The sequence below is a fragment of the Dipodomys merriami genome, unplaced genomic scaffold (assembly GCF_024711535.1).
Source record: "Dipodomys merriami isolate MVZ:Mamm:240054 unplaced genomic scaffold, mDipMer1.0.p SCAF_21, whole genome shotgun sequence".
NCBI lineage: Eukaryota > Metazoa > Chordata > Mammalia > Rodentia > Heteromyidae > Dipodomys > Dipodomys merriami.
The window spans coordinates 6397018-6421054 of record NW_027203493.1 but is presented as its reverse complement, the minus strand read 5'-3'; the positions used below and the strand labels follow the sequence as shown (position 1 = coordinate 6421054).

Here is a 24037-nt window from a genome sequence, read left to right as displayed (position 1 = left end):
CACTTTCTGAATACATATCCTGAGCAATGTGGCTTTCACTAACATTCATATGTTGCTGATTCTTCTACGTAGGTTCTAGCCTGGATCTTCAACTATTTAGTCAGTAATTCTGCTAAGCATTTTGAAATGCCACATCATTTAGCATGTTCCTAATGGAACTCTTCATCTTCCCCACTCATTCACATCTCAAGAAATGGCAATTCTGGTTGGTTCCTCAATGCTAAAACCTTGATTTATCTTTCTCAAAATTCAGAATTGTTAGTTATACCTTCAAAGTAGGCCCAGAGGATCTAACTATCACCTTCTTTTTATTGATAGTACATTAGATCAGGTCATAATCCTTTATTATTATTTTGTTATTGTGAAAATACTGTACAGAGGGGTTACAATTACATGGGCAAGATAATGAGTACATTTCTTTTTTATTATTGTGAAAATACTGTACAGAGGGGTTACAATTACATGGGCAAGATAATGAGTTCATTTCTTATCAAACATTGTAGCCTCCTCCTTTGTTTCCCCTTCCCATCCCTTCCCATCCTCCCCCCACAATCCGGTTCTCCCCTCCCCCCCCACCAAAGTTGTAAAGTTCATTTTCGACATAACGACTTGTACATCTCATTGTTGCAATGGGTCCATCTGTATCCTTATTTAAATGATTTGTTTTTTCCCTTCCCCTCCACAAATTATAATGACATCAAATACAGTGAAAGCAGAGGTTATACCGTGGGGGAGGGACATACAAAGCCACAAAGAAATCATCTTATAAATGTGTTAGAAACAATCACATGAAAGAAAAAAAAACATTTGAATACATATCTTAGGGTTCATTTCCCTAACAACAACTTATCTGATCTTTTCTGCTTGACTCAGACATATACTAGTTATTGCAAATAAGGGAAACCATGGGACCTATGTTTCTTTGGGCCTGGCTTACTTCACTTAATATAATTTTTTCCAAACCTTTCCATTTCCTAACAAATAGGGCAATGTCATTCTTTCTGATGGAGGCAGAGAATTCCATTGAGTATATATACCACATTTTCTTGATCCATTCATCTACTGAGGGGCATCTGGGTTGGTTCCATATCTTAACTATGGTAAATAATGCTGCAATAAACATAGTCGTGTTGGTAGCTTTAGTGTGGTCTTGTTTGCGAACATTTGGGTAAATGCCCAAAAGTGGGATTGCTGGGTCATAGGGGAGTTCTATGTGGAGTCTTTTGAGGAACCTCCATACTGCTTTCCAAAGTGGTTGAACAAGTTTACACTCCTACCAACAATGCAGTAAGGTTCCCTTCTGTCCACATCCCCTTCATCATTGTTGTTATTAGAGTTCTTGATTATAGCCATTTGAACTGGGGTGAGGTGGTATCTGAATGTTGTTTTGATTTGCATTTCTTTTATGGCTAGGGAGGTTGAGCGTTTCTTCATGTGTCTATTGGCCATCCATCTTCCCTCTTCAGAGAAGTTTCTCTTCAAGTCTTTAGCCCACTTATTTATTGGGCAGTTGTTTCTTTTAGTGTTTGTTGTTGGAGGATTTAATTTTTTGAGTTCCAGGCATATTTTAGATATGAGACCCTTGTCTGTTGTATGGCTAGTGAAGATCTTCTTCCAATCCATGGGCTTTCTATTGATCTTGCTAGCTATGTCCTTTGCCATGCAGAAGCTCTGCAATTTCATGCAATCCCATTTGCCCAACCTTTCTTGGATTTGTTGAGTTTCTGGCTCTCTATTATGAAAATTTTGGGCTGTGCCAAGGAGACCTAGGGTTTCTCCTATTCCATCCTGTAATGTTTTCAGAGTGTCTGCTTTGACTCTGAGGTCTTTGATCCATTTGGAGTTGATTGTGGTTCAGGGTGATATATAAGGATCTAGCTTTAGTTTTCTACAAGTGATTAACCAATTTTGCCAGCACCGTTTACTGAAGAGGCTGTCTTTCTTTCATTCTATATTTTTTAGCTCCCTTATCGAAGATTAGATGGCTATACATCTTTAGGTTCCTTTCTGGGTTTTCAATTCTATTCCATTGGTCCTGAGGTCTGTTCTTGTGCTAGTACCAAGTTTTTTGGATTACTATGGCTTTGTAGTAGAGTTTGACATTTGGTATTGATATTCCTCCAGCACTGTTCTTTCTGTTGAGGATTGTTTTTGCTATTTGGGGTCTTTTATTGTTCCATATGAATTTTTGGATTGCCTCTTCTATTTCCTTGAAGAATGAGGTTGGAATATTTATATGTGTTGCATTGAATTTGTAGATAGCCTTGGGAAGTATTGCCATTTTCACGATGTTGATCTTTCCAATCCAGAGCATGGGAGTTTTTGCCACTTTCTAAGTTCCATTTTGATTTCCTTTTTCAAGTTTTTAAAGTTTTCATCATAGAGGTCCTTCACTTATTTGGTTAAGTTAATTCCTAGGTATTTTATTTTTTGTGTGCCCAAGCATTTCTATAACTCTATCTGATTCATTTTTCTAAATTGGCCATATTACTATCTGGGTTGCACATAGAATTATAATTTTATATATTTGTCTATACTCTATTTTATACCTTTTTATGTACATGGGTTAAGAAGATTTGAACCTCTATGACTTAAGGTACTTTGTCAATTCTAGAATTGTGCTTAGTATTTCATAGGACTCAGTACCTCCTCTTAAATGAACAAAAGGAAGAAGATCATCTCTTTAAATGGAAATGATCAAAGTATTCCTGATCTTGAACACTGCAGTCATTCACAGAGAGACAGTTATGGGTGGAGTAGATGTTTTCATACATGCATATTACATATGAATATGTGAATGCAAGAACTGAATGACACAAGGGGGAAACTCTAGATGAATGTTGCCATTTGATACAGAAGTGGAGATGGAAGAGTGACAAGAAGTGTGAAATGGCAAAGCTCTAGTCAGAAAACTCATCAGTTACTGAACAGGAGCTAGTGTCCTGGACTCTTCTTTCTTTACTCATGCCTGTTGGATTTATATTGAATAGGTAAGCATAGGGAAAATAAGCACTGTTTGTTTGACCTTTCTTCTTTAACCATGTGTGGCATCACTCAAGCTCTACCAATGTCATTAAGTCCACAAAGCAATTTCACCTTTTCCTTACACTTAGTTGCTCTTTACATTAGAGAAAATAAATTCTGTGGGGAATCTGGTCTCTTGATTATAGCGTGCACTTAGTTTACTTTAAATAGTCCAAGGAGCTCAGCATTGATGAACAATTCGCTTGGATTTGAGTCACTCAGTGAATTTCTACATGACCACAGGATTTGAAAATCTCTGGGTTTGTTGTTGTAGTTTTTTTGTTTATGGTTACTTTTAAAAACTTGATACAAATCTATATTGCCTGCTGAAACAGATCCACTGAATTTTCTCTCTCTCTCTCTCTCTCTCTCTCTCTCTCTCTCTCTCTCTCTCTCTCTCTCTCTCTCTCTCTCTCTCTCTCTGTAAGCATTATCTACCTGTGTTTTCTAGCAGTTTATCTTTGAGGAAGAATCAGATGTTAGAATTATAGCTGTATCCATCACCTAGTTCTCTCAGGAAGCAGCCTGCTGCTATAATAGAACACTGATTTCTAAGTGAGTACCTGGCAAGCAATTAACTAGAGTGTGATTTCCGAACCTCAACCTCTCTCAGCCTCTGTCCTCTCATGAAAGAGGAAAACACAGAATAATACCTCTGTTAATTCCTAAGTGCCCTCAGGGCCCTTGGCTAAATAGAAACTGGACTGGGTTCATTGGGGTCCTCAATGGGAAATGCATTGTGTGGTAAGGCTAACCAAAGGACTTTATTTGCTCAAGGACAAGGATTTTCAGCCTTCCTTCTCATCTCAGTTTTTCTTTCTTCTCTTCCCTCCTACCCCACCCTATAACCTCTCCTCCAGGCATGAATTATTATAGCATTGTGGCTAACTTCATGCTGAACTGGAGACATCTTGAGTATACTTGAAACCAGTCTGGTCTTGATTCAAGGCAGAGCAAGAGCCCAGAAGCTCTTCTGAACTCATGGTTGGTGATGCGAGTGGAAATGTAGGTTCAAGTTTCTCGCAGCCACTGGAACTGGACAGCCTGATATTTCTTTTCTTTCTCTTATAGGTATGCGTTCACTTTAAACATATATTTATTTATATTTATTTAAAAATAATCCTTTCACAGTTGATGAAGAGGGTGACACTGATTAAGAGACATCATACTCACAGACTGATGTGCGGAATTGAGACCTGTTTGTCCACCAACAGGAGCTTATTTTTAAAATGAGTCACTGGCTTTGGTGATTTTTTTTTTCTTTCTGATGTGACAATGACTTAAACTAATAATTTTACATAGCATCATACAGCATAAAATTTGTTCTATTTATCTTTATTCTCCTTTTTAAAAATTAAAAATATCTTTAAGTAGTTGGTACCTTTATTCTTTTTTTCAAGTATAATTTTGTTGTTATTATTAAAGTGTTGGGCAGAGAGGTTACCAGTTCCCAATTTAAGTAATTAGTACATTTCTCTTTTGGACAATGTCACACTTTCCTTTCCTTTTCCCCAGTGTCCCCCTCCTACTCCTGTCCATGAGTTGCATGGTTCATTTTCCACATCTACTGCATCTGTTTACTCTTCCTCTTTCCCTTTCTGTACCCTCCCTTTGCCCCCCACCAAAAAAGCAGAAAAAGAAAAAAGCACTCACAAATACCACCAGCACCAGCACCATCAATATAAATAACCCATGTTTCCATTTCCTGGAATTTGTTTCTTTAAATAGTATTTTACATGTTCAGGAGAGTTTGCCTTTGGGTTCTTCCTCTACTGGCATCCACCTTTGGTTTGACTCTCTCTCTCTCTCTCTCTCTCTCTCTCTCTCTCTCTCTCTCTCTCTCTCTCTCTCTCTCTCTCTCTCTCTCTCTCTCTCTCTCTCTCTCTCTCTCTCTCTCTCTCTCTCTCTCTCTCTCTCTCTCTCTCTCTCTCTCTCTCTCTCTCTCTGTATGTATGAATGCATGGAATCCTGTATAGGTTATCATGTCTGGTTATATTTGAGATCTAGCTTCCCCATATGAAAGAAAACATGCATTGTTTGTCTCTTTGAGCTTGGCTTATCTCACTTAACATGATTAATGCTAGGTCCATCCATTTTCCTGCAAGTGATGTAATATTAATCTTTCTAACAAATGAGTAAAATTGATCTAGCCCTTTCATAGACCAAAAAAATCCAGATTGAGATCAAGATCAGAAAAGAAGAACCTGCCTGTTTAAAGTCAAATAACTGCATCGCCCACTTCTCACGAAGCCTATTTGTAATGTGCTTCATTTTGGGGTTATGCACCTGTCCTGTTCCTCGCAGTGCTTCAGGCTAATGGTAAGAGTGCAGAAGAGGAACTCTAGCTGCCTGTTTCCACAGTCCAATCTGCCACCGTGCAAACTTAGGCAAGTTGACTTCTCTCTGGTTTTCTTTCCTGTTATGTATAAAAGAGGCAATATTATTTGCATGCATGTCTGTGCATTTCACATTGCATTTCTGGGGAAGGGTGTGTGGTGGGAGGGAGTAAGCGGGGCTGGCAGGAGGTGGAGTGGGCCCTGACCTGCACAGAAGTTGGAGTTTAGTCAGTTGGAAGGTGCATTGCTGAGATGTCTCAGATTATGGAAGTCATGAAAAGCCAGTGAGAGCAATTCCGAACTGCATCCATTCTTCCTAAGTATTGCGGTGACCTGGTGAGTGGAGCTGGAGAGTAGGAGATGGTTTCTTTGGGCATCCGCTGGCAGTGTGTGAGAGGAGAAATGACAGCAGGTATGAGGTTGTGATGACTGCATAGGCAAAATGAGCCACAGGAATGAGACAAAATGGACATTGACACTCTAGGCTGGGCAGCTTGCAGGGCGATGGGGTCATTGCAGCATCTTGGGTATCACTTGCCTGCCAGTCTTCTGTGACTTCACAGCTTAATCCCATCAGCTCCAGGTCTCTTTTCTGTTTACATCCATTTGGAGCTTGTGAGTGAGGAGATGGAAAGGCCAGCTATGGAGTCTCACAGTCAGATCTTCTGCTCATTCAGCTACTTGTCTTTCTAGGCACTGGGGCAGTCCTAAAGATGAGGGAGGCTGGTGCCTGTATCACACTGCCCTGAGTGAGCAGGGCACAGAGCAATGGATTCAGTAATAAACCCACCTGTTTGTGGTGGTCCTGGGTTTCAATGTAATTCTTGTTCCAAATCTACCTTCTTTGAATTAACCTTTGCTCAGCTTCTTTGTGCTTCTATGAATAGCTGATCTCTTTCCTTCTGCTTATGGTTGCACTTCTTCTTGCCTGAAACAGTAGGGATCCCTATTTGCTAGGCAGGAAAACACACCACAGCTTTGATATAGTTTTAGATGTCTTACACATTTGTGTGTGTGACCTTGAGTCTGGTGCTCAAGGCTAGTGTTCTACCACTTGAATAACAGCTCCACTTTCAGCTTTTCTTTTAGAGTGCTTTCCTTTTGTGGTACTTAATTGGAGGTAAGAGTCTCAGACCCTTTTCTGTGAGAGCTGACTTTGAACCGTGATCCTCAGATCTCAGCCTCCTGAGTAGCTAGGATTACAGGCGTGAGCTACCAGTACCTGGCAGCTTACACTTTCTTTTCTCCCCAGATTTAAAGTAGTGGGATTTAAACCAATAATTTGTTGTTGGTGATGAATTCCATGTTACTTTTTCCTTGTGGGAATGCTGAGCTAAACTTGAGTGTGGAGTGATGATGTCTTGGTCACTGGCCGAGATCATTACTAACAATGAGGATGGCAGTGTACATCACTTACAAGTGACCACCCTTCTTGTAACATTTCTCAGGATTAGAGTATAGAAGAGGAACTCTAGCTGCCTGTTTCCATAGTCCAATCTGCCACCGTGCAAACTTAGGCAAGTTGACTTCTCTCTGGTTTTCTTTCCTGTTATGTATAAAAGAGGCAATATTATTTGCATGCACATCTAGTCATGGCAGCATTGGGCCTGCCTCATAGTGTTGGTTCCTTGTCTACTCTTCAGAAACAGAATTTGCCCCTGGGCTAGAGTGACGAGTGTGCTTTGAGCAACATTTTGTCCCAAGAGAGGATGGTTCACCTGTATGTGCCTAATATCTCCTTCCAGATTCATTCCATCTCCTGTGGCAGGGCAGGGCAGGGAAATGCAGGAAGGGTAGGCAGGGCAGGGGTGGGTAGGGTAGGCAGGGCAGACATTTTTTGTTACAGTTGCCTCCTCCATTTTGAAGAAGACCTTAGGAGTGGGGAAGAAAGGCTCTGTTTCACCACGTGGTGTGCTAGTAAATGTTTAACAAAAGATGCTTCTTGGGAAAAAGCTCTTGCAGCTAACTGTTCCCACGGGGCTAGTTTCAAGTTAACAAGGTGACACCAGGGGGAACAGCTCTGGGAACAGATGCACCAGGCTGTCGTGTGCTGGTTCTGAGACACTACCACCTTCAGCTCTTATGTATCGCACCAGTGAGACCTGAGAATGCATTACGGGAGGAAGCATGGATGCGTGCATTGGGTACACAGTATCAGTTCATGTCTCAGAATGCTTGTATTGATACTGAGTTCTACAATAGAGTATGAAGCTAACATACAACCTTAACCCCTGTCAGGTCTCTTACTCTCAAGAACTACAAGGCAGCACCTATTATTTAGAGTTAAAAGTAGTATTTAACTGAGTACTGGTGGGTCACGCCTATAATCCTAGCTACTCAGGAGGCTGAGATCTGAGAATCAGGGTTCAGAGCTAGCCGGGCAGGGAAATCCATGAGACTTATTGATCACCAGAAAACAGGAAGTGGTGCTGTGGCTCAAATGGGACAGCACCCAGGCCCCTAGTTCAAGCCTCTTAACTGATGAAACAAAAACACAAATAGAAAAGTAGTATTTCTTATGTGTTATGGTAGTTGTTGATCATTTGTGGAGTTTGACATCCTTTGCTACATATATTAATCTTTTTACTTACTCATTTGTGAATCACCTACATTTGGGTTAAACAGTTTTAGTGTCCACACAGGACAGAAAACATATGGTTCTTGTCTTTCTTGGTTTCTTTCACTGAATTTCCGCCCCCCCCCAGGTGTTTTTGGCCCATAAATTCACAGTGAACATTATTAGAGTTTAAAAAGTCAAGGATTAGCCTGAATCACAAGCTCATGCCTGAAATCCCAGCTACTCAGGAGACTGAGATCTGAGTATCATGGTTCAAAGCCAGGTTGGGTAGGAAAGTCTGTGATACTCTTATCTCCAGTTGATCAGCCAAAAAGAGCCTGAAGTGGAGTTGTGGATCAAGTGGTACAGTGCTAGCCTTGAGCAAAAGAGCTCAAGGAGTACACCAGTTCCTAAATTCAAGCCTCCAGACTGTGTACATACACACACAAAATGTCATGGGTGAGATACTCTCTTCATCTTTCAGATGTTGTGATCTCTATCTGTACTACTTTCCTTATCCTTCCTTCCCTCCTTCCCTCCTTCCCTCCTTTCTTTCTTCCTTCCTTCCTTCCTTTCTTTCTTCCTTCCTTCCTTCCTTCCTTCTTTTTCTTTTATCCTTCCTGGGACTTGAACTCAGGGCCTGGGCAATGTCCCTGGGCAATGTCCCAGGGCAATCTCCTTTGTTTTGCTCAAAGCTAATGTTCTACTACTTTGAGCCACTGTGCCATTTTCTGGTGGAAAATTGAAGGTAAGAGTCTAATGGTCAAGTGGTAGAGCGCTAGCCTTGAGCTGAAGAGCTGAGGGACAGCGCTCAGATCCAGGGTTCAAGCCCCACAACCTCCAAAAGAAAAAAAGAGTCTCATGGACTTTCTTGCTCCTACTGGCTTCAAACTGTGATCCTCAGATCTCAGCCTCCTGAGTAGCTAGGATTACAGGAGTGAGACACTGTACCCAGCTTTGTACTATTTTTCCCACTCCAGAATATTAATTTCTCTATCTTTTTAGAAAGTTCCAATGAAATTAATTCATCATAGACTTCCACATATATTATTACCCAAAGGGATACAACCTGACCTGTTTCCATCTGGTCAACCACTGACATTGTTTTGTCTGCTAACTCTGTTCTTTGCTCTTCAAGGGACATTTTTAGATTATCAAAAGGGCATTTCTTTTGTTTTTTTTTTTAAAGATGTGTAGTATTTCATGGAGTATACTGATGGACACTAGTTTCTTCCACATCTTGGCTGTTTTAAATAGTGCTGAAGTGAATATTGGAGTGCAATTATGCCTTTGGCACTTTATATATATATATATATATATATATATATATATATATATGTGTGTGTGTGTGTGTGTGTGTGTGTGTGTATATACACATATACATATATGTATGTATATATATGTATATATATGTATATATATATATATATATATATATATATATATACATACATTTTTTTTTGTTGTTGCTCCTGGGGCTTGAACTCTGGGTGCTGTCCCTCCACCCTTCAGCTCAAGGCTAGTACTCTACCCCTTGAACCACAACACGCTTCTGGTTTTCTGGAAGTTTATTGGAGATAGAATCTTATGGACTTTCCTGCCTGGGTGGGCTTTGAACCATGATCCTCAGACCTTAGCCTCTTGAGAAGCTAGGATTACAGGCATGAGCCATCAGCATCCAACTACGAAATACATGTTAGAGTTGCTTAAAGTGTACAATTTTTAGTGTCCTCCTCCCCAAATACAATAGGTTCTTGAAAGTGATAGATATACTAGGTTACCTTAATTAAATCTTCCTATAGTGTGCACAGATCAAGATACGTCATTATTTGTCAATTATAAGCAAATTTGGGAAAAATATATATAAAGGGAAATAGTAGTATGTCTTATATCAGGGATATGATTTGGACAAATAACCACTTCTCTAAGCCTTCAATTTCTACTAATTTGTGCGTGTATATGTTGTGTGTGTGTGTGTATGCTGGTTCTTAGGCTTGAACTCAGGGCCTGATCACTGTATTTGAGCTTCTTTTGCTCAATGCTAGTGCTCTACTACTTGAGCCATATCACCACTTCTGGCCTTTTCTACCCTTTGAACCACAATCCTCAACCTCCTGAGTAGCTGGGATTACAGGTGTGAGCCACCAGTGTCTGGCTCAATTTCTACTGTTAAGTCTTCACTTTCTAATAATAAGAGTTTATTAAAATAAAGTGTTAGATTGTGAATATTTAATATTTATGGATTGTATTTGGCCAAGTGTATAAGTAGTAAGCATATGATAAATTGTTTTATCCTCTCTAGATGGTGTGAATAATGTGGATTGGTATCATGCTCCTTGGTTCCTTGCAGGCCTCTTAGATACTGGCATCCAGCATCCCTGAACTGAACCCATGGCCACTCCAAATAACGTGACCCAGTTGATCATCACTGGCCTTTTCCAGGATCGAGAAGTACAGAAAGTGTGTTTCATGTTCTTTCTTTGTGTGTACCTGGCCACAGTGGTGGGCAATGGTCTCATCCTTGTGACGGTCAGTGTCAGTAAGAGTCTGGGCTCCCCCATGTACTTCTTCCTCAGCTACCTGTCCCTGGTAGAGATCTGTTACTCCTCTACTGTCGTCCCCAAATTCATCACCGACCTACTTGTGAAGATTAAAACCATCTCCCTGAAGGGCTGTCTCACACAGATATTCTTTTTCCATTTCCTTGGAGTCACTGAAATCCTCCTGCTGACCGTGATGGCTTATGACCGCTATGTGGCCATCTGCAAGCCCCTTTACTATACAACCATCATGAGCCGGCCCGTGTGTCACCGTCTGGTGGCAGGTTCTTGGCTGGGGGGCTTTTTCCACTCCATAATTCAGATTTTCATCACCCTCCCCTTGCCCTTCTGCGGTCCCAATGTAATCGACCACTACTTCTGTGACCTGCATCCGTTATTCCAGCTTGCCTGCACTGACACTTTTGTGGTAGGAATCATTATGTTCGTCAACAGTGGATTGTTCTCTGTATTCTCCTTCCTCTTTTTGGTGGCCTCCTATGTTGTCATCCTGGTCCATTTGAGGAACCAGTCTGCGGAGGGGAGGCGCAAGGCCCTCTCCACCTGCGCCTCGCACATCACCGTGGTCCTCTTGTTCTTTGGACCCGCCATCTTCCTCTACTTGAGGCCTGCCTCCACCTACACTGAGGACAAACTGGTGGCCGTGTTCTACACCGTCATCACCCCCATGCTGAACCCCATCATCTACACACTCAGAAACGCCGAGGTGAAAAATGCCATGAGGAAGTTGTGGGGGAAGAAAGTAACTTCAAGGATGGAATAGAAATGAAAACGCAAGACAGAAAGTAGCATGTACAGGGTGACTACAGATGGCAATTTTATTTAGTTATCTAAATGGCAGATGTAATCTAGGCATGCTTTTGTTGTATGAGGGACAGGGACAGAGATAGAGAAGGGGGAAGAGAAAGAGAAAGACAAAGAGAGAGGAAGGGGGAGAGGAAGAGGGAGAGAGAAAGAGCAAGAATCTGTTCATTATTCAACCCAGTCTTGTCTTGAGCTCCTTATGTAGTACAGCTTGGCCTTAAACTCAAGGTCATCCTACCAAAACCTCTAAATGCTTGGAGTATGGGCATATGACATCATGCTGGAGCCCAATAAATTCCATGGCATCATTTCAAACTGTCAAAATTAACAGTATTTTGGAACATATTCACATTGGGCTACTTTCCACTTCTTCTCTAACAATCTCCAAGTGCAAGTGTGTAGAATGTAGGGATGGATGACCCGGAGTGGAATTCTACCCTGACATCCATCAGCTCTGTGGCCTCAGCTTTATTCTTTCACCTCTGGGGCTAGCTGTGCTATGTGGTAAGGTCTGGAGATGGAAGCGCCTGTTTTATCTTGCACTCCTTAGCAGCTCCCTCTTGGGGAAGCACCAGGAAGTCTTCTTTACTTTATCTCGTGCCTTCCTTACCTTAGGCTGATTTTGGTGCTGGAAACTCCATGGAAGGAGTTCAATTTCATGAGTAAGAAGAACACTGTTAGATTACAAATGCCTCTGGAAGGGGAATCACAGGAAGTCTACTGCATTAATGAATCATTACCATCTGAATCCCCACACTGATATCACTTTGCTTTCTAAGACAATGAGTATCTGGGCTGTGGGTTAAGGTGGTCAGTTTTGGTTAAGAAGACATTGGGTTATAAGTGTGATTTAACCTGTTGAACAATGACTTCAACCAAATCCAGTTTACTGCCTATTTTGGTGTAACCTATGAGCTAAGAATGGCTTTTCCCTTTTATTTTTTGTTCAGTTATAAGGCTTGAACTCAGGGCCTGGGTCCTGTCCTTGAGTTCTTTTTTTTCCCCCACTGATTGAAGCCCAATTTAATTCAGGCAGATTTTCAACCACAAGAATAAGGACATTCTGTATATATACCACATTTTCTTGATCCATTCATCTACTGAGGGGCATCTGGGTTGGTTCCATATCTTAGTTATGGTAAATAATGCTGCAATAAACATAGTCATGTTGGTAGCTTTAGTGTGGCCTTGTTTGTGATCATTTGGGTAAATGCCCAAAAGTGGGATTGTTGGGTCATAGGGGAGCTCTATGTGGAGTCTTTTGAGGAACCTCCATACTGCTTTCCAAAGTGGTTGAACAAGTTTACACTCCCACCAACAATGCAGTAAGGTTCCCTTCTGTCCACATCCTCTCCAGCATCTGTTGTTATTAGAGTTCTTGATTATAGCCATTCTAACTGGGGTGAGGTGATATCTCAATGTTGTTTTGATTTTCATTTCTTTTATGGCTAGGGAGGCTGAGCATTTCTTCATGTATCTATTGGCCATCCTTCAAACTGGAAAACTTGGAAAAATTATATTAAGTGAAGTAAGCCAGGCTCAAAGAAACTTAGGTCGCATGGTTTCCCTTATTTGCAATAACTAGTATATGTTTGAGTAAGCAGAAAAGGTCAAATAAGTTGATGTTAGGGAAATGAACCCTAAGATATGTATTCAAATGTTTTTTTCTTTCAGATGATTGTTTCTAACACATTTATAAGATTATTTCTTTGTTGCTTTGTATGTCCCTCCCCCATGGTATAACCCCTGCTTTCACTGTATTTGAGGTTGGTATAATTTGTGGAGGGGAAGGGAAAAAACAAATCGTTTAAATAGGGATACAGGTGGATACATTGCAACAATGAGATGTACAAGTTGTTATGTGGAAAAACGAACTTTACAACTTTGGTGGGGGGAAGGGGAGGAGGATTGGGTGAGGAGTAAGGGGAGGATGGGAAGGGATGGGAAGGGGAAACAAAGGAGGAGTTTACAATGCTTGATAAGAAATGTACTCATTATCTTGCCCATGTAATTGTAACTCCTCTGTACAGTATTTTCACAATAAAAAAAGAATAAGGACGTTCTTAGTACATATTAATAATTAAACCAACATATACACAATTAGCAATATCCTAATATAATATTAAATGTTTTAACAACATGCTCTCAATTGTTCTATAGCTAGTTAATTGATTGGTTTGTTTTTTCAAAAAACAAGCTTAACTTTATTTTACAAGGTACTATTTCTATGTGTATTCTGTAATGATTTTCATTTCATTGACAAAAGTACAGTTCTCTGATTTCTCTAAGAACCAAACTTGACTGTATCTTCTGTGATCTTTTTGAATTCCTAATTGCTCCTGCCATCCATATGCAAGTAGAACTCACGGTGCTTCCAGAGAGAAGCACCATGAACAGGGAAATGCCCACCTTCCAACAGTGGCTGTAGTTGTAGTCTTCTACATACACCCTCACTGCACTGGTGTACTCGTCCAAAATGGCAAACGGCGGCTTATTATAAAACAATCTTGTCATGGCCATTCTCTGTTTTCTCCCCCGCTGAGTATGTCCATCCAGTCCTGGACGCTGTCCCAGCCGCCCTCCCACTCCAGGATGTGACCCAACTGCACATTGTCCAAGTACCCCTTCATCTTCTGATCTTCCCTTCCATCTGGATATATCACTTGGTCTCGCAGAGTTCCAAGGGTCATGTAAGGTCTCTGAGGGACATAAAATAACTTTCCTGTCTCAGGTTTAGTAAGACGTCCTCCAAAGAGAGTCCATAATTCACCAAGAACATGGAAGAGTGAGCTCTTTCCACAGCCATTGGGACTACAAATGAGAACATTGACCCCAGACCGAACTTCAAAGTTAAGATCTCGGATCAAGACGTCACCTTTTGGTGTTGCTAAAAGAACATGATCAAACTTTATAATGTTATCGAGGTTGATGATTTCTCTAGCACCAGGTATCAAGGGACTGAGCTGTGCTCCTTCAGAATGCTTCTCCTGCTGTGAGACTGTTGTGTGTTCATATTTGCCATGATTTAAATACATCAGTACCTGAATTAATTCTGTAATCCTAGCAGTAAAACCATCCAATCTAGTCATTTCATGTCCAGCCAATACTGTTCGACGCAGAGCTTGAGACATTTGCAAACGCATTCTTCCACTTTGGTAGTAATCCTCCAGAAGCTCTGAATGTGTACTTTTAAGATGTCGAGGATGAGATAAATCTAGGAAAGGATAACTGACAACTAGGAATCTGACCACAGTGGCAATGTATTTGGCAATTATGCTATCAATGAAGCCCAGAAAATCGAAAGAAAGTGAAATTATGTAGATGCTCCAGTTTTCAAAAGACTGCATGGATTGTCTGCTTTTCTCTTTTATTCCCATTGTAAAAGGCAATTTCCTCACTGTTAGTGATGTGCTGGGAATTAATGTATCTGTATTCACCTTCATACTTTTGCTCAGTTATTGTCATCTTACCAATGGGTCTGCTAAGTCGAGTTAGGAATAGCACAAAAACAAGCAAGTAGGCCTCATACTTGCTGGGCCCTGCTATATTGAAAGAAAAAGACAGACAAAGCTCAAGGATATCATAAAATAAAATCCACTGGGATGCAAATGTACAATTTCTAGAATGAACCCCAATGACTGTGAGAAGTTGTTTCTTTGGTTAACTGTCCTTGAGTTCTTTTTGCTCAAGGCTAGCACTCTACCAGTTTGAGCCACAGTACCACGTCTGGTTTTCTGGTCGTTAACTGGAGATAAGAGTCTCATGGACTTTCCTGCCCGGGCTGGCTTTGAACTGGGATCTTCAGATCTCAGTCTCCTGAGTAGCTAGAATTACAGGCATGAGTCACCAGTGCCCTGCTGGCTTATACATTTTTAAGCAGTGGGGAGAAAATTCAGAAAGAGAAAACTATTCTCTGACACATGAAGTTTTATTGTCTGACAGCCAAGTCCATATATATATATATATATATATATATATATATATATATATATATATATATATATATATATATATTTGGTGGTCGTAGGACTTGAACTCTGGGCTTGGATGCTGTCCCTGCGCTCTTCAGCTCAAGGCGAGTGCTCTACCGCTCTAGCCATAGTGCCATGTCCCCAAGTCCATATTTTATATGTTACCTCTGTCGGCTTCTGTGTTATGGTGGTGGAGTTAACTAGTCATGTCAGAACTGTGTATTCTGCCAGGCACAAAGTACTTAGCATGAACTTTTTTTTTTCCACTTATATGGTACTGAGGAATCGAACCCAGGGCCTCAGGCATGCAAGGCAAGCACTCTACCACTGAGCCACTTTCCCAGCCCCTACTTAGTAATTTAATAGTAACTTAATAACTTAATATGTAGTAATTTTAATCATTGGCACAAAACATTTTTGGTGTAAGCCACCATATCATTTTTTTTTTGCTTCCTTACGGGGAAGTTTGAAGGTAGGTGGTTCGGACCTGATTCTGGATTGGTAGCCCAGTGGGTTGCTGCCTCCTTGTCTCCCCTGCTGTCCTCCTCATGGTGGTATGGCAACAAGTCTAGGCACCACATCTCCCCACGAGGGGTGTGGGAGAGGCCCAATTTTTCCTTTGAGAGATATTTTCAAAAATTCCTCTTCACAATATCTTTGTTTTTATTCTTATGGTCCTGAATGAGGTCTTACGTCTGCCTGTGGATGCAAAGGAATGGAATGACATGTTGCTGGACATGGACCAGGCACAGGGTTCCCTGGGGTGGTATGTTGTATAGTTTTATGTTTTGCTGAGGTCTGAAATGTATTTAGGGAAGGAAGCATTTTGTATGTGTGGGAATTTTCCTGTCTTGTAAATAGTGTATATCAAGGTTTTTTTTTTTTTTTCAGGTGGTGGTGAGTTTTCAATCAAATCACCTACCTTTCCTGGGCCTCTGCATTTCTGGCTTTACTCTGTCAATCGAGGGATGGTAGTACACGAGGAATTGCACCAGGACTTGCTTTCACATGTGTTCTCCAGGCTGATCAGGGTCACATCCGATTTTCAGCCTCACCGTTCTGTGTCTGTGTCCTTTCTACGTGGCCTTGCATGGTGAGGGCATGCAGCAGGACCTCAGTAGATGCTGAATAAACCAGACATCCAAGTGCCACCCACATTGCCACTTGGGAAGGGACTGAGTCAGATACAAGGAGCCAAAAAAGAATTTTTCATGAATTTGTCTTGAGATACAGAGGTGGTGTTAGTGTATTAACTTGTGATAAAAAAGTACCATCCCTAAAATTATATTAAGTGAAGTAAGCCAGGCCAAAAGAAACATCGGTCTCATGGTTTCCCTTATTTGCAATAACTAGTATATGTCTTAGTCAAGCAAAAATGGTCAGATAAGTGGATGTTAGGCAAAATGAACCCCAAGAAAATGACTCAGATGTTTTTTCTTTCTTGCTATTGTGTCTAACATATTTATAAAATATTTCTTTGTTGCTTTGTATGTCCCTCCCCCATGGTATAACCCCTTCTTTCACTGTATTTGATGTTGGTATAATCTGTGGAGGGGAAGGGAAAAAAACAAATCATTTAAATAGGGATACAGGTGGACCCATTGTAACAATGAGATGTACAAGATGATATGTCGAAAAATGAACTTTACAACTTTGGTGGGGGAGTGGGAGAGGGGGAAAGGGAGGTGCGGGGGGGGGGAAGAAGGGGAAATGGGGGGGATGGGAAGGGATGGGAAGGGGAAACAAAGGAGGAGGCAACAATGCTTGATAAGGAATCATTACCTTGCCCATGTAATTGTAACCCCTCTGTATGGTATTGTCACACACACAAAGAAAGTACCATTTCTCCCCCATTCCTCCCCCCCCGCCCCCCCCCCGCCCCAATTGCATGGAAATGTCTGAAGTGCACATTTGGGTTTGTGATTAGACTTAATTGGCACACCTTATATTTATTTATATTATAATTTAATATATTAGGTATATTAAAATATGCATGATGCCTTATGCACATTTCAGAGTCCTTTCACAAATGGTACTTAATTCAGATCTTATAGCAACCCTACAAACTCAATAAGAGGTTAGCTAATCATCCTCAATGTAAAATACATAGTTTTAGATGAAGTTTTAGCTACAAGGAAAAGAATCTGAAACAAAGTAGAAGTCTTCACATGAACAGTTTAGAGTGGGAGCTTGCTACTGCATTTCTGTATCCATAATAGCGTCTGTCCCCATGCTCACCCCACCACTCAAGATGGCTTGAGGAGTTTCAGTCATAATTTCAGCATTCCTATTGCCAGGGAAATGAAAGGGAAAAAGTAAGAGAATGTTACTGTTCCCTTGAAATTTCAACAACAATTAGGTAGTATAATTTTTTCCAGGTATTCAAATGAAAATTTAGAGATCCTAATACTGTAGCTAAAAGAGAAGTACTAGCAATCTACTCTAAGATAAATCAGGTGCAAATCTGGGCTCAAATTCGGGTATTCTGATGCCCAGAACAGATATTCCCCTATCCTAAGTACATTTTGTTTTACAACCAAGGTAAAATATACAACCTAGCAAAATATAAAGACCTAAATGTATAACTGAAAGATTTTTGATGAATGTACACAGTAGGTTACCAATATCCCAAACAAGATAGGGAATCATTGTGGTACTCCAGCAACTTCTTTTGATTCGTTCCAGGTAACACCAACCCCAGCTGGTACCTACCCATCCAATTCTTTTTTTTTGGGGGGGGAAGGGGTTGGTCATGGGTCTTGAACTATGGGCCTGGGCGCTGTCCCTCAGCTCTTCAGCTCAAGGCTAGTGCTCTACCACTTGAGGCACAGCACCACTTCCAGTTTTCTGGTGGTTTATTGGAAATAAGAAACTCACTGACTTTCCTGCCCCTGATGGCTTTCTACCGTGATCCTCAGATCTCAGCCTCCTGAGTAGGTATGATTACAGGTATGAGCCACTGGTGCCTGGCCCCACATCTAATTCTTATCCACATGGATCCTTTTAGCTTCTTCATGCTTCCATAAAGGTTGTGCTCTCTGAATCCAACTTCTTTCACTCATCTAAATCCTCTTTGAATTTCATCTGTGCAGTGGGTTACAATAATTTCTTCATATTCTTCAGTGAATAGTATTTTATTGCATGAATGTGCTATAGTTAAAATAAATATTATCTTGGTAGACAAGAGGTTGACTTTTTTTTGACTCTTGTGAAGGGAAGATGCAAGAAACTTCTTTTTACACTCCCATTTTTAAAAGCATAAACAGTGGCATTTATGTATTTTATCTGCAAAGTAACACAAGAAGGAATATATATGCTCATTTTTCTTTTTAAAATAATTTTATTGTAAAGGTGATGTATGGAGGGGTTATGTTTACATAAATCAGGCAATGAGTACACTTCCTTTTGAACAGTGTCACCTCCTCCTTTATTTTCTCAGTGTTTCCCCTCCTATCTCCCTTCCCTCCCAAGTTGTATAGGTAATTCCAACATAGTGTCTAGTAAATATCACTGCTGAATTGGTTCACCCTTTGTCCCACCATTTCTATGTTTCCCCTTCCCCTCCCCAAATCAGATAAACTGATATACAAGACAAAGGGTACAGAAATCAAATACAGTGACAAAAGGGAATAAACCAAAGGAAAAAGGAAAAAAATAAAAGGACTGCAAACAATACAATAAAAGACCTCTTGTTTCCATTTCTTGGAGTTCATTTCCATAAGAATCACTTTATAGGATCATATACACATAGCTATTGAGCCATTGTGATCCTCTTCTAAGAATATCTTCCTTTGGTCTCACTGTGTGAAGGTTTAGACTGCTGTTTAATTAATCATGCCCAAGAGTAATTATTTGTGTTTTACTGCCCATTAGAGCTACTTGTAGATATAGAGACACATTCTCATTCTTAGAAATGAGGGAAAGCAGGCAGCCCATGTTTCTTTGGGTCTGGCTACCTTCATTAAAAAAAAAAAATATATATATATATATATATATATATACATATATATATATTATTGTGAGAATACCGTATAGAGGGGTTACAATTACATGGGCAAGATAATAAGTACATATCTTATCAAGCATTGTTGCCTCCTCCTTTTTTTCCCCTTCCCATCCCTTCCCATTCCTCCCGGCAGGGCGCCGCCCCCCCCCCCCCCCCCAAAGTTGTAAAGTTCGTTTGGGTCTGGCTTACTTCTATGTTCATGCTCCTAATTCTGAAAGAGAAAGGACTTGTGTTGTTCCATTGAATTTGGAGAGAAAAGTGGATAGTCAGTGATGAAAATTCACTCACTTAGAAAATAAAATCTACCTTGTATGATATACAATGTATAATTCTAAGTGAAGAAGTACAGTTTAATTTTTGTTGTTTTTGATAGTAGGGTTTGAATGTAGGGTCTAGCACGTGCTTGGCTAATACTCTATCACTTGAGCCACTCTTGCAGCTCTACTTTTTGCTGATGATTTTGGAGATGGAGTCTCCCAGACTTTTCCACCTGGTAGGCCCGAATCTCAATGCTCTGGATCTCAGACTCCTGAGTGGCTAGGATTATAGGCATAAATCACAATGCTCTGCTTAGATCACAAAGATTTTAAGCAATACAGTTTCTCAGAGCAAACATTTTTACACACACATTAAAAAATTTATCTTCCTTAGAGGTATTAAGCCAAATATGTCAATATAGAAACTACTGGTGTTGACAGACTTTGATAAGTCTATAATATGAGGACATACTACAGAATATATATTTATGTTTTACATAAATATTTAGAACATTCATGTTATTATTCACTGCTCTTTCCATGTTTCTTTCTCTATAAAAGACACTTAATTCAGTTCATTGTTTATGCAAAAGCAATTATTACAAACTTTCCCTTAAGTTGAAATGCTCATGTAGATTTCTTATGAATTGCTAGTGGAAATTTACAGCATCTTATTTTCTTTAATCAGTGTTGAGTTAACATTAGTTGGTAGTGTTGACATAGAGCTTATTTTGTTTTGAAAACTGCTTTAAATGTAAAAATGTTTTACCACAGGAAATTTAAAACATATACAGTTATAGTCCGAGAAATATATATATATATATACACACACATATGTACACACATACATTCAACAGTTCATTTCAATGATTGGATCAATTCAGGGAAACATTTCTTTCATCTCTCCACGTGCCCTTCAGCAGAGGCTGCATGGACACCTTGGGGTGGAATATTCACTGCTATGTGAGACAGCCCCGTGTTTGTTGAACATTTAGTTTCCCTCTGACCTGCATGTCAGTGGCACACCACCTCACCAGCCAAGTTGGAATGGAAAATATCTGCAGACATCACTTGAAGTCCTTTGGGGGAAAATCACCCTGGTTGAGAACCACCAATCCTGACACCCATGGTCCCTGATCCTTGAATCACACTTTTGAATGCAATCATCATCATCATCATCATCATCATCATCATCATCATCATCATCATCATCATCATCATCATCATCATCATCATCATCATCATCATTGTTATTATTATTATTGCAATGCCAAAGAAGAAACAAGTTCATGAGAGGGTGGAGAACTCCCATCCAACTTTGAGCAGGTCCATGCTCTGTGAACGTTCTATTTCTCCTTGATTTCAGAGGTTGTGGGAGTCCCGCCTCCCATGAGATCTTCTGCTTGATTAGGAAGGGTGATCCCTCCAGATCCCTGGAGGCCCACTTCTCCTCCCTTGATCATGCTGCCTGCCCTCCTCTTAGTTAAGCAGAGTGAACTGGAGGCTGAGCTGCCGGAGTGCTCAGTTCTCCATGGAATATCTGTGAGGCAAGTTTCCTTTGCTTTTGTCCATATGGCAAGTGGACTTGCGATCGTGGTGCCTCAGTTGCCATGTTCTCAAGTCTAAATCTGAAAGGGGAACAGGGGCCACAGCACTGAGGAAGGGTCTGGGGCTTTTGTCTGGCCACATGCTTCTGCTATGATTAGCTGGGAAAACTGTGTGAGCTCAGGAACTTGTGTGTGTGTGTGTGTGTGTGTGTGTGTGTGTGTGTGTGTGTGTGTGTGTGTGTGTGTGTGTGTGTGTCTATGTTCAGTACAGAAAAGATTACTAAGGCAAGAAGAGCCAAGAAACCTGAGTGGGGGTTTGGTTTTGTGATTCTGGATGGCTTCTGCATGTGGTGAAGTGTTCCACTTTAAAAGCAGAGGACTCGGTGCTGCGGGGCATATGGCATTTCACAAGGTGATGGCCGTGGGTCTTAGAGCAAAGTACTGTGTGAGGCTGGGCATTTAAAGTGTGGCCTTGGTCCTTTGTTCTTTTCAATATGAATCAAATAGCTACAGAGCATCAAACTCAGTGATAAGAAGGTATGACAAATAAATATGTGTATGGAATAAAATAAAAAATAAAAAAGAGAGATACATATCCTCTATTCCAGTGATGTTCCCTAAATGCATTTGGAGTCATTCTGTGAGCCCTGGAGATGGAGTGGTATGACATCTCTGCCCTCAGTGGGACAGGTGGCCCCATAGGCCATTATAGTTCAGAATGAGATTCCAAAACATCTTTAGAGAAGAGGAGCCACTGGACTTGAGGGCCTATGGCTGGAGGAGATGAGTTTCCTGTCTTTGGGAGGAATCCAAGGATATGTAGGCCTGGAATTTATCTCTGGAGATAGGTATCTGCCTGTGATAGTCTGGCCTCTGAGTCTCTTAGAAGTTGAAACATCTTCCTTTCTAGATATCACGTAAGTCCTCCCTGCAAAACTTGAGTGTAAATCTGGGGAGTCTAGCCTCCTGTTAGTGATCTCTTCTACGAATGGCTGCTTGGTAGAACTGCTTGGTGACCTAAGCATTTGGGGCAGGTGTCTGTCCTCTTTGTTTCTGTAATTGGAATGATGACATTGTGTTCCCTTGAGGTCATGGTCTTTTTAGCCTGTTTGGTTAGCTGTTTGTATGAGAGGAAATCATCTGGCTCCTGGCTTCAGATGTCTTGGAATATTACTGTAGGAGGTAAGGTGTAGATAAGCACCATTCTGAGATACTTTGGTCAAAGTGAAGCATGGACCAGGGCAGTCTGCAAATCTGACAGTGAGCAGACTGGTTGATGCCTAGAGGTGTTTGAAGGATAGAGTCTTAAGGAAGACATGCTGGAGCAAAAGGGAGAACTGTGGACCAATATTAGTCCTTTCCTGGAGGAGATGAGGGCAGCAGTAAAGAGGAGAATTGTGCAAGGCTGAGCTGGAATTCTGATATTCGTTGAGGCGACCAGGAACCCCGTGTGGAAGGCCAATCTCTGATGGGAGGCAGAAGTAGGATCTATAAGCTGTGACAGAGGTCAGGTTTGTGATGGGTGGTGAGTATCAAGAGAGACACAGCTGGTAGGAATCCACCTATCACTTGATGCTTTGTTATCTCCCTCTTTATTCCAACCACAAATGATTACATTTGCACTTGCTGACTGCATTATTGGGATGTTCTTTCTCCTAAACATTACCAACACTTACTAATATTTCAATACCATCCTCTCAGAGACAAGTGCAAGAGAGATCAATGTAACTTACCCATTTCATAGAGGAGTCTTTTGGTTATATCATTTTAGGGCATCCCATTGAAATGACTGCCTTTTAGCGGTGGCCACATGGCTGACATCCACAATGTGACTGAATTCATATTTCTGGGACTTTCTTCTAACCAGAAGGTAGAGAGGGTTTGCTTTGTGATATTTCTGCTCTTGTACACAGCGGTGGTCCTGGGGAATCTCCTCATCATGCTCACTGTGGCCACCAGCAGGAGCCTGGGGTCCCCCATGTACTTCTTCCTCTGCCATCTGTCTTTTGTGGAGATCTGCTACTCCTCCAATATAGCTCCCAAACTCATCTCAGACCTGTTGGTTCAAAGGAAAGTCATAGCTCTGGGGGGCTGCATGGCACAGGTTTTCTTCCTCCACCTCTTTGGTGGTGCTGAGATTTTGCTGCTCATTGTGATGGCCTATGACCGCTATGTGGCCATCTGCAGGCCCCTGCACTACACCAGCATCATGAACCGGAAGGTGTGTGCAGTCCTGGTGGGAATAGCATGGCTGGTAGGCTTTGTGCATTCCTTTGCTCAGATCCTTCTCATCTTCCACTTGCCCTTCTGCGGCCCCAACATCATTGACCACTATTTCTGTGACATCCTTCCCCTGCTTAAACTCGCCTGCGTAGACACCTACCTCATTGGGCTACTGATCGTTTCCAACGGGGGCACCCTGAATGTGGTCAGTTTTGCGGTCCTCTTGGCATCCTATGTGGTCATTCTGTGGCACCTGAGGACTCAGAGCGCTGAGGGGCGGCTCAAAGCCCTCTCCACCTGTGGCTCCCACCTCACCGTGGTCATCCTGTTCTTCGCACCTTGTTTCTTCATCTACCTGAGGCCTTCTTCCACCACACCCATGGACAAATTGGTAGCCGTGTTCTACACGGTGATAACTCCCCTCCTGAACCCCATCATCTACTCCCTGAGGAATGCAGAAGTGAAGAAGGCGGTGAAGAAGCTGTGGATCAGAACTCTAAAAGTGGATGAGAAATAGAAGCTGACTGGGACTTTAGCCCTTGGGTTTAGAATGAATGCTGTTGTGTTTTAAAGTGGAGGGGTATCATGGTTAGGAGGAAAATGCACAGGACTTATTTGCTCTAGATTATCCTAGTTGATATTATCTCCAGAAGTTTCAATTTTATTCATTGTGTTTTCTAATGGGGGCAATTGACCATAACAAGCCATTGGAGAATCAATCAATCTTTCTTTCTTTCTTTCTTTCTTTCTTTCT

General features: G+C 41.2%; 2 protein-coding genes and 1 pseudogene across 2 annotated transcripts; 2 read left to right on the top strand and 1 right to left on the bottom strand.

The window, feature by feature from the left end:
- The first annotated feature begins 10308 nt into the window (after positions 1–10308).
- LOC138833734 (olfactory receptor 4B1-like) lies at positions 10309–11238 on the top strand. The gene has a single exon (XM_070032029.1). The coding sequence runs from the start codon at positions 10309–10311 to the stop codon at positions 11236–11238; it is 930 nt and encodes a 309-aa protein (XP_069888130.1).
- A 2325-nt stretch (positions 11239–13563) lies between these two features.
- Positions 13564–20804, bottom strand: LOC138834219 (ATP-binding cassette sub-family D member 3-like; annotated as a pseudogene).
- Positions 20805–22870: 2066 nt separating this feature from the next.
- On the top strand, positions 22871–23800 carry LOC138833733 (olfactory receptor 4X2-like). The gene has a single exon (XM_070032028.1). It carries the CDS (start codon positions 22871–22873, stop codon positions 23798–23800), a length of 930 nt encoding a protein of 309 aa, XP_069888129.1.
- Positions 23801–24037: the final 237 nt, after the last annotated feature.

What these genes read in the sequence shown, in the direction of transcription:
- LOC138833734 (XM_070032029.1), top strand. Translation starts at nt 10,309, where the DNA reads ATGGCCACTCCAAATAACGTGACCCAGTTGATCATCACTGGCCTTTTC.
- LOC138833733 (XM_070032028.1), top strand. Translation starts at nt 22,871, where the DNA reads ATGGCTGACATCCACAATGTGACTGAATTCATATTTCTGGGACTTTCT.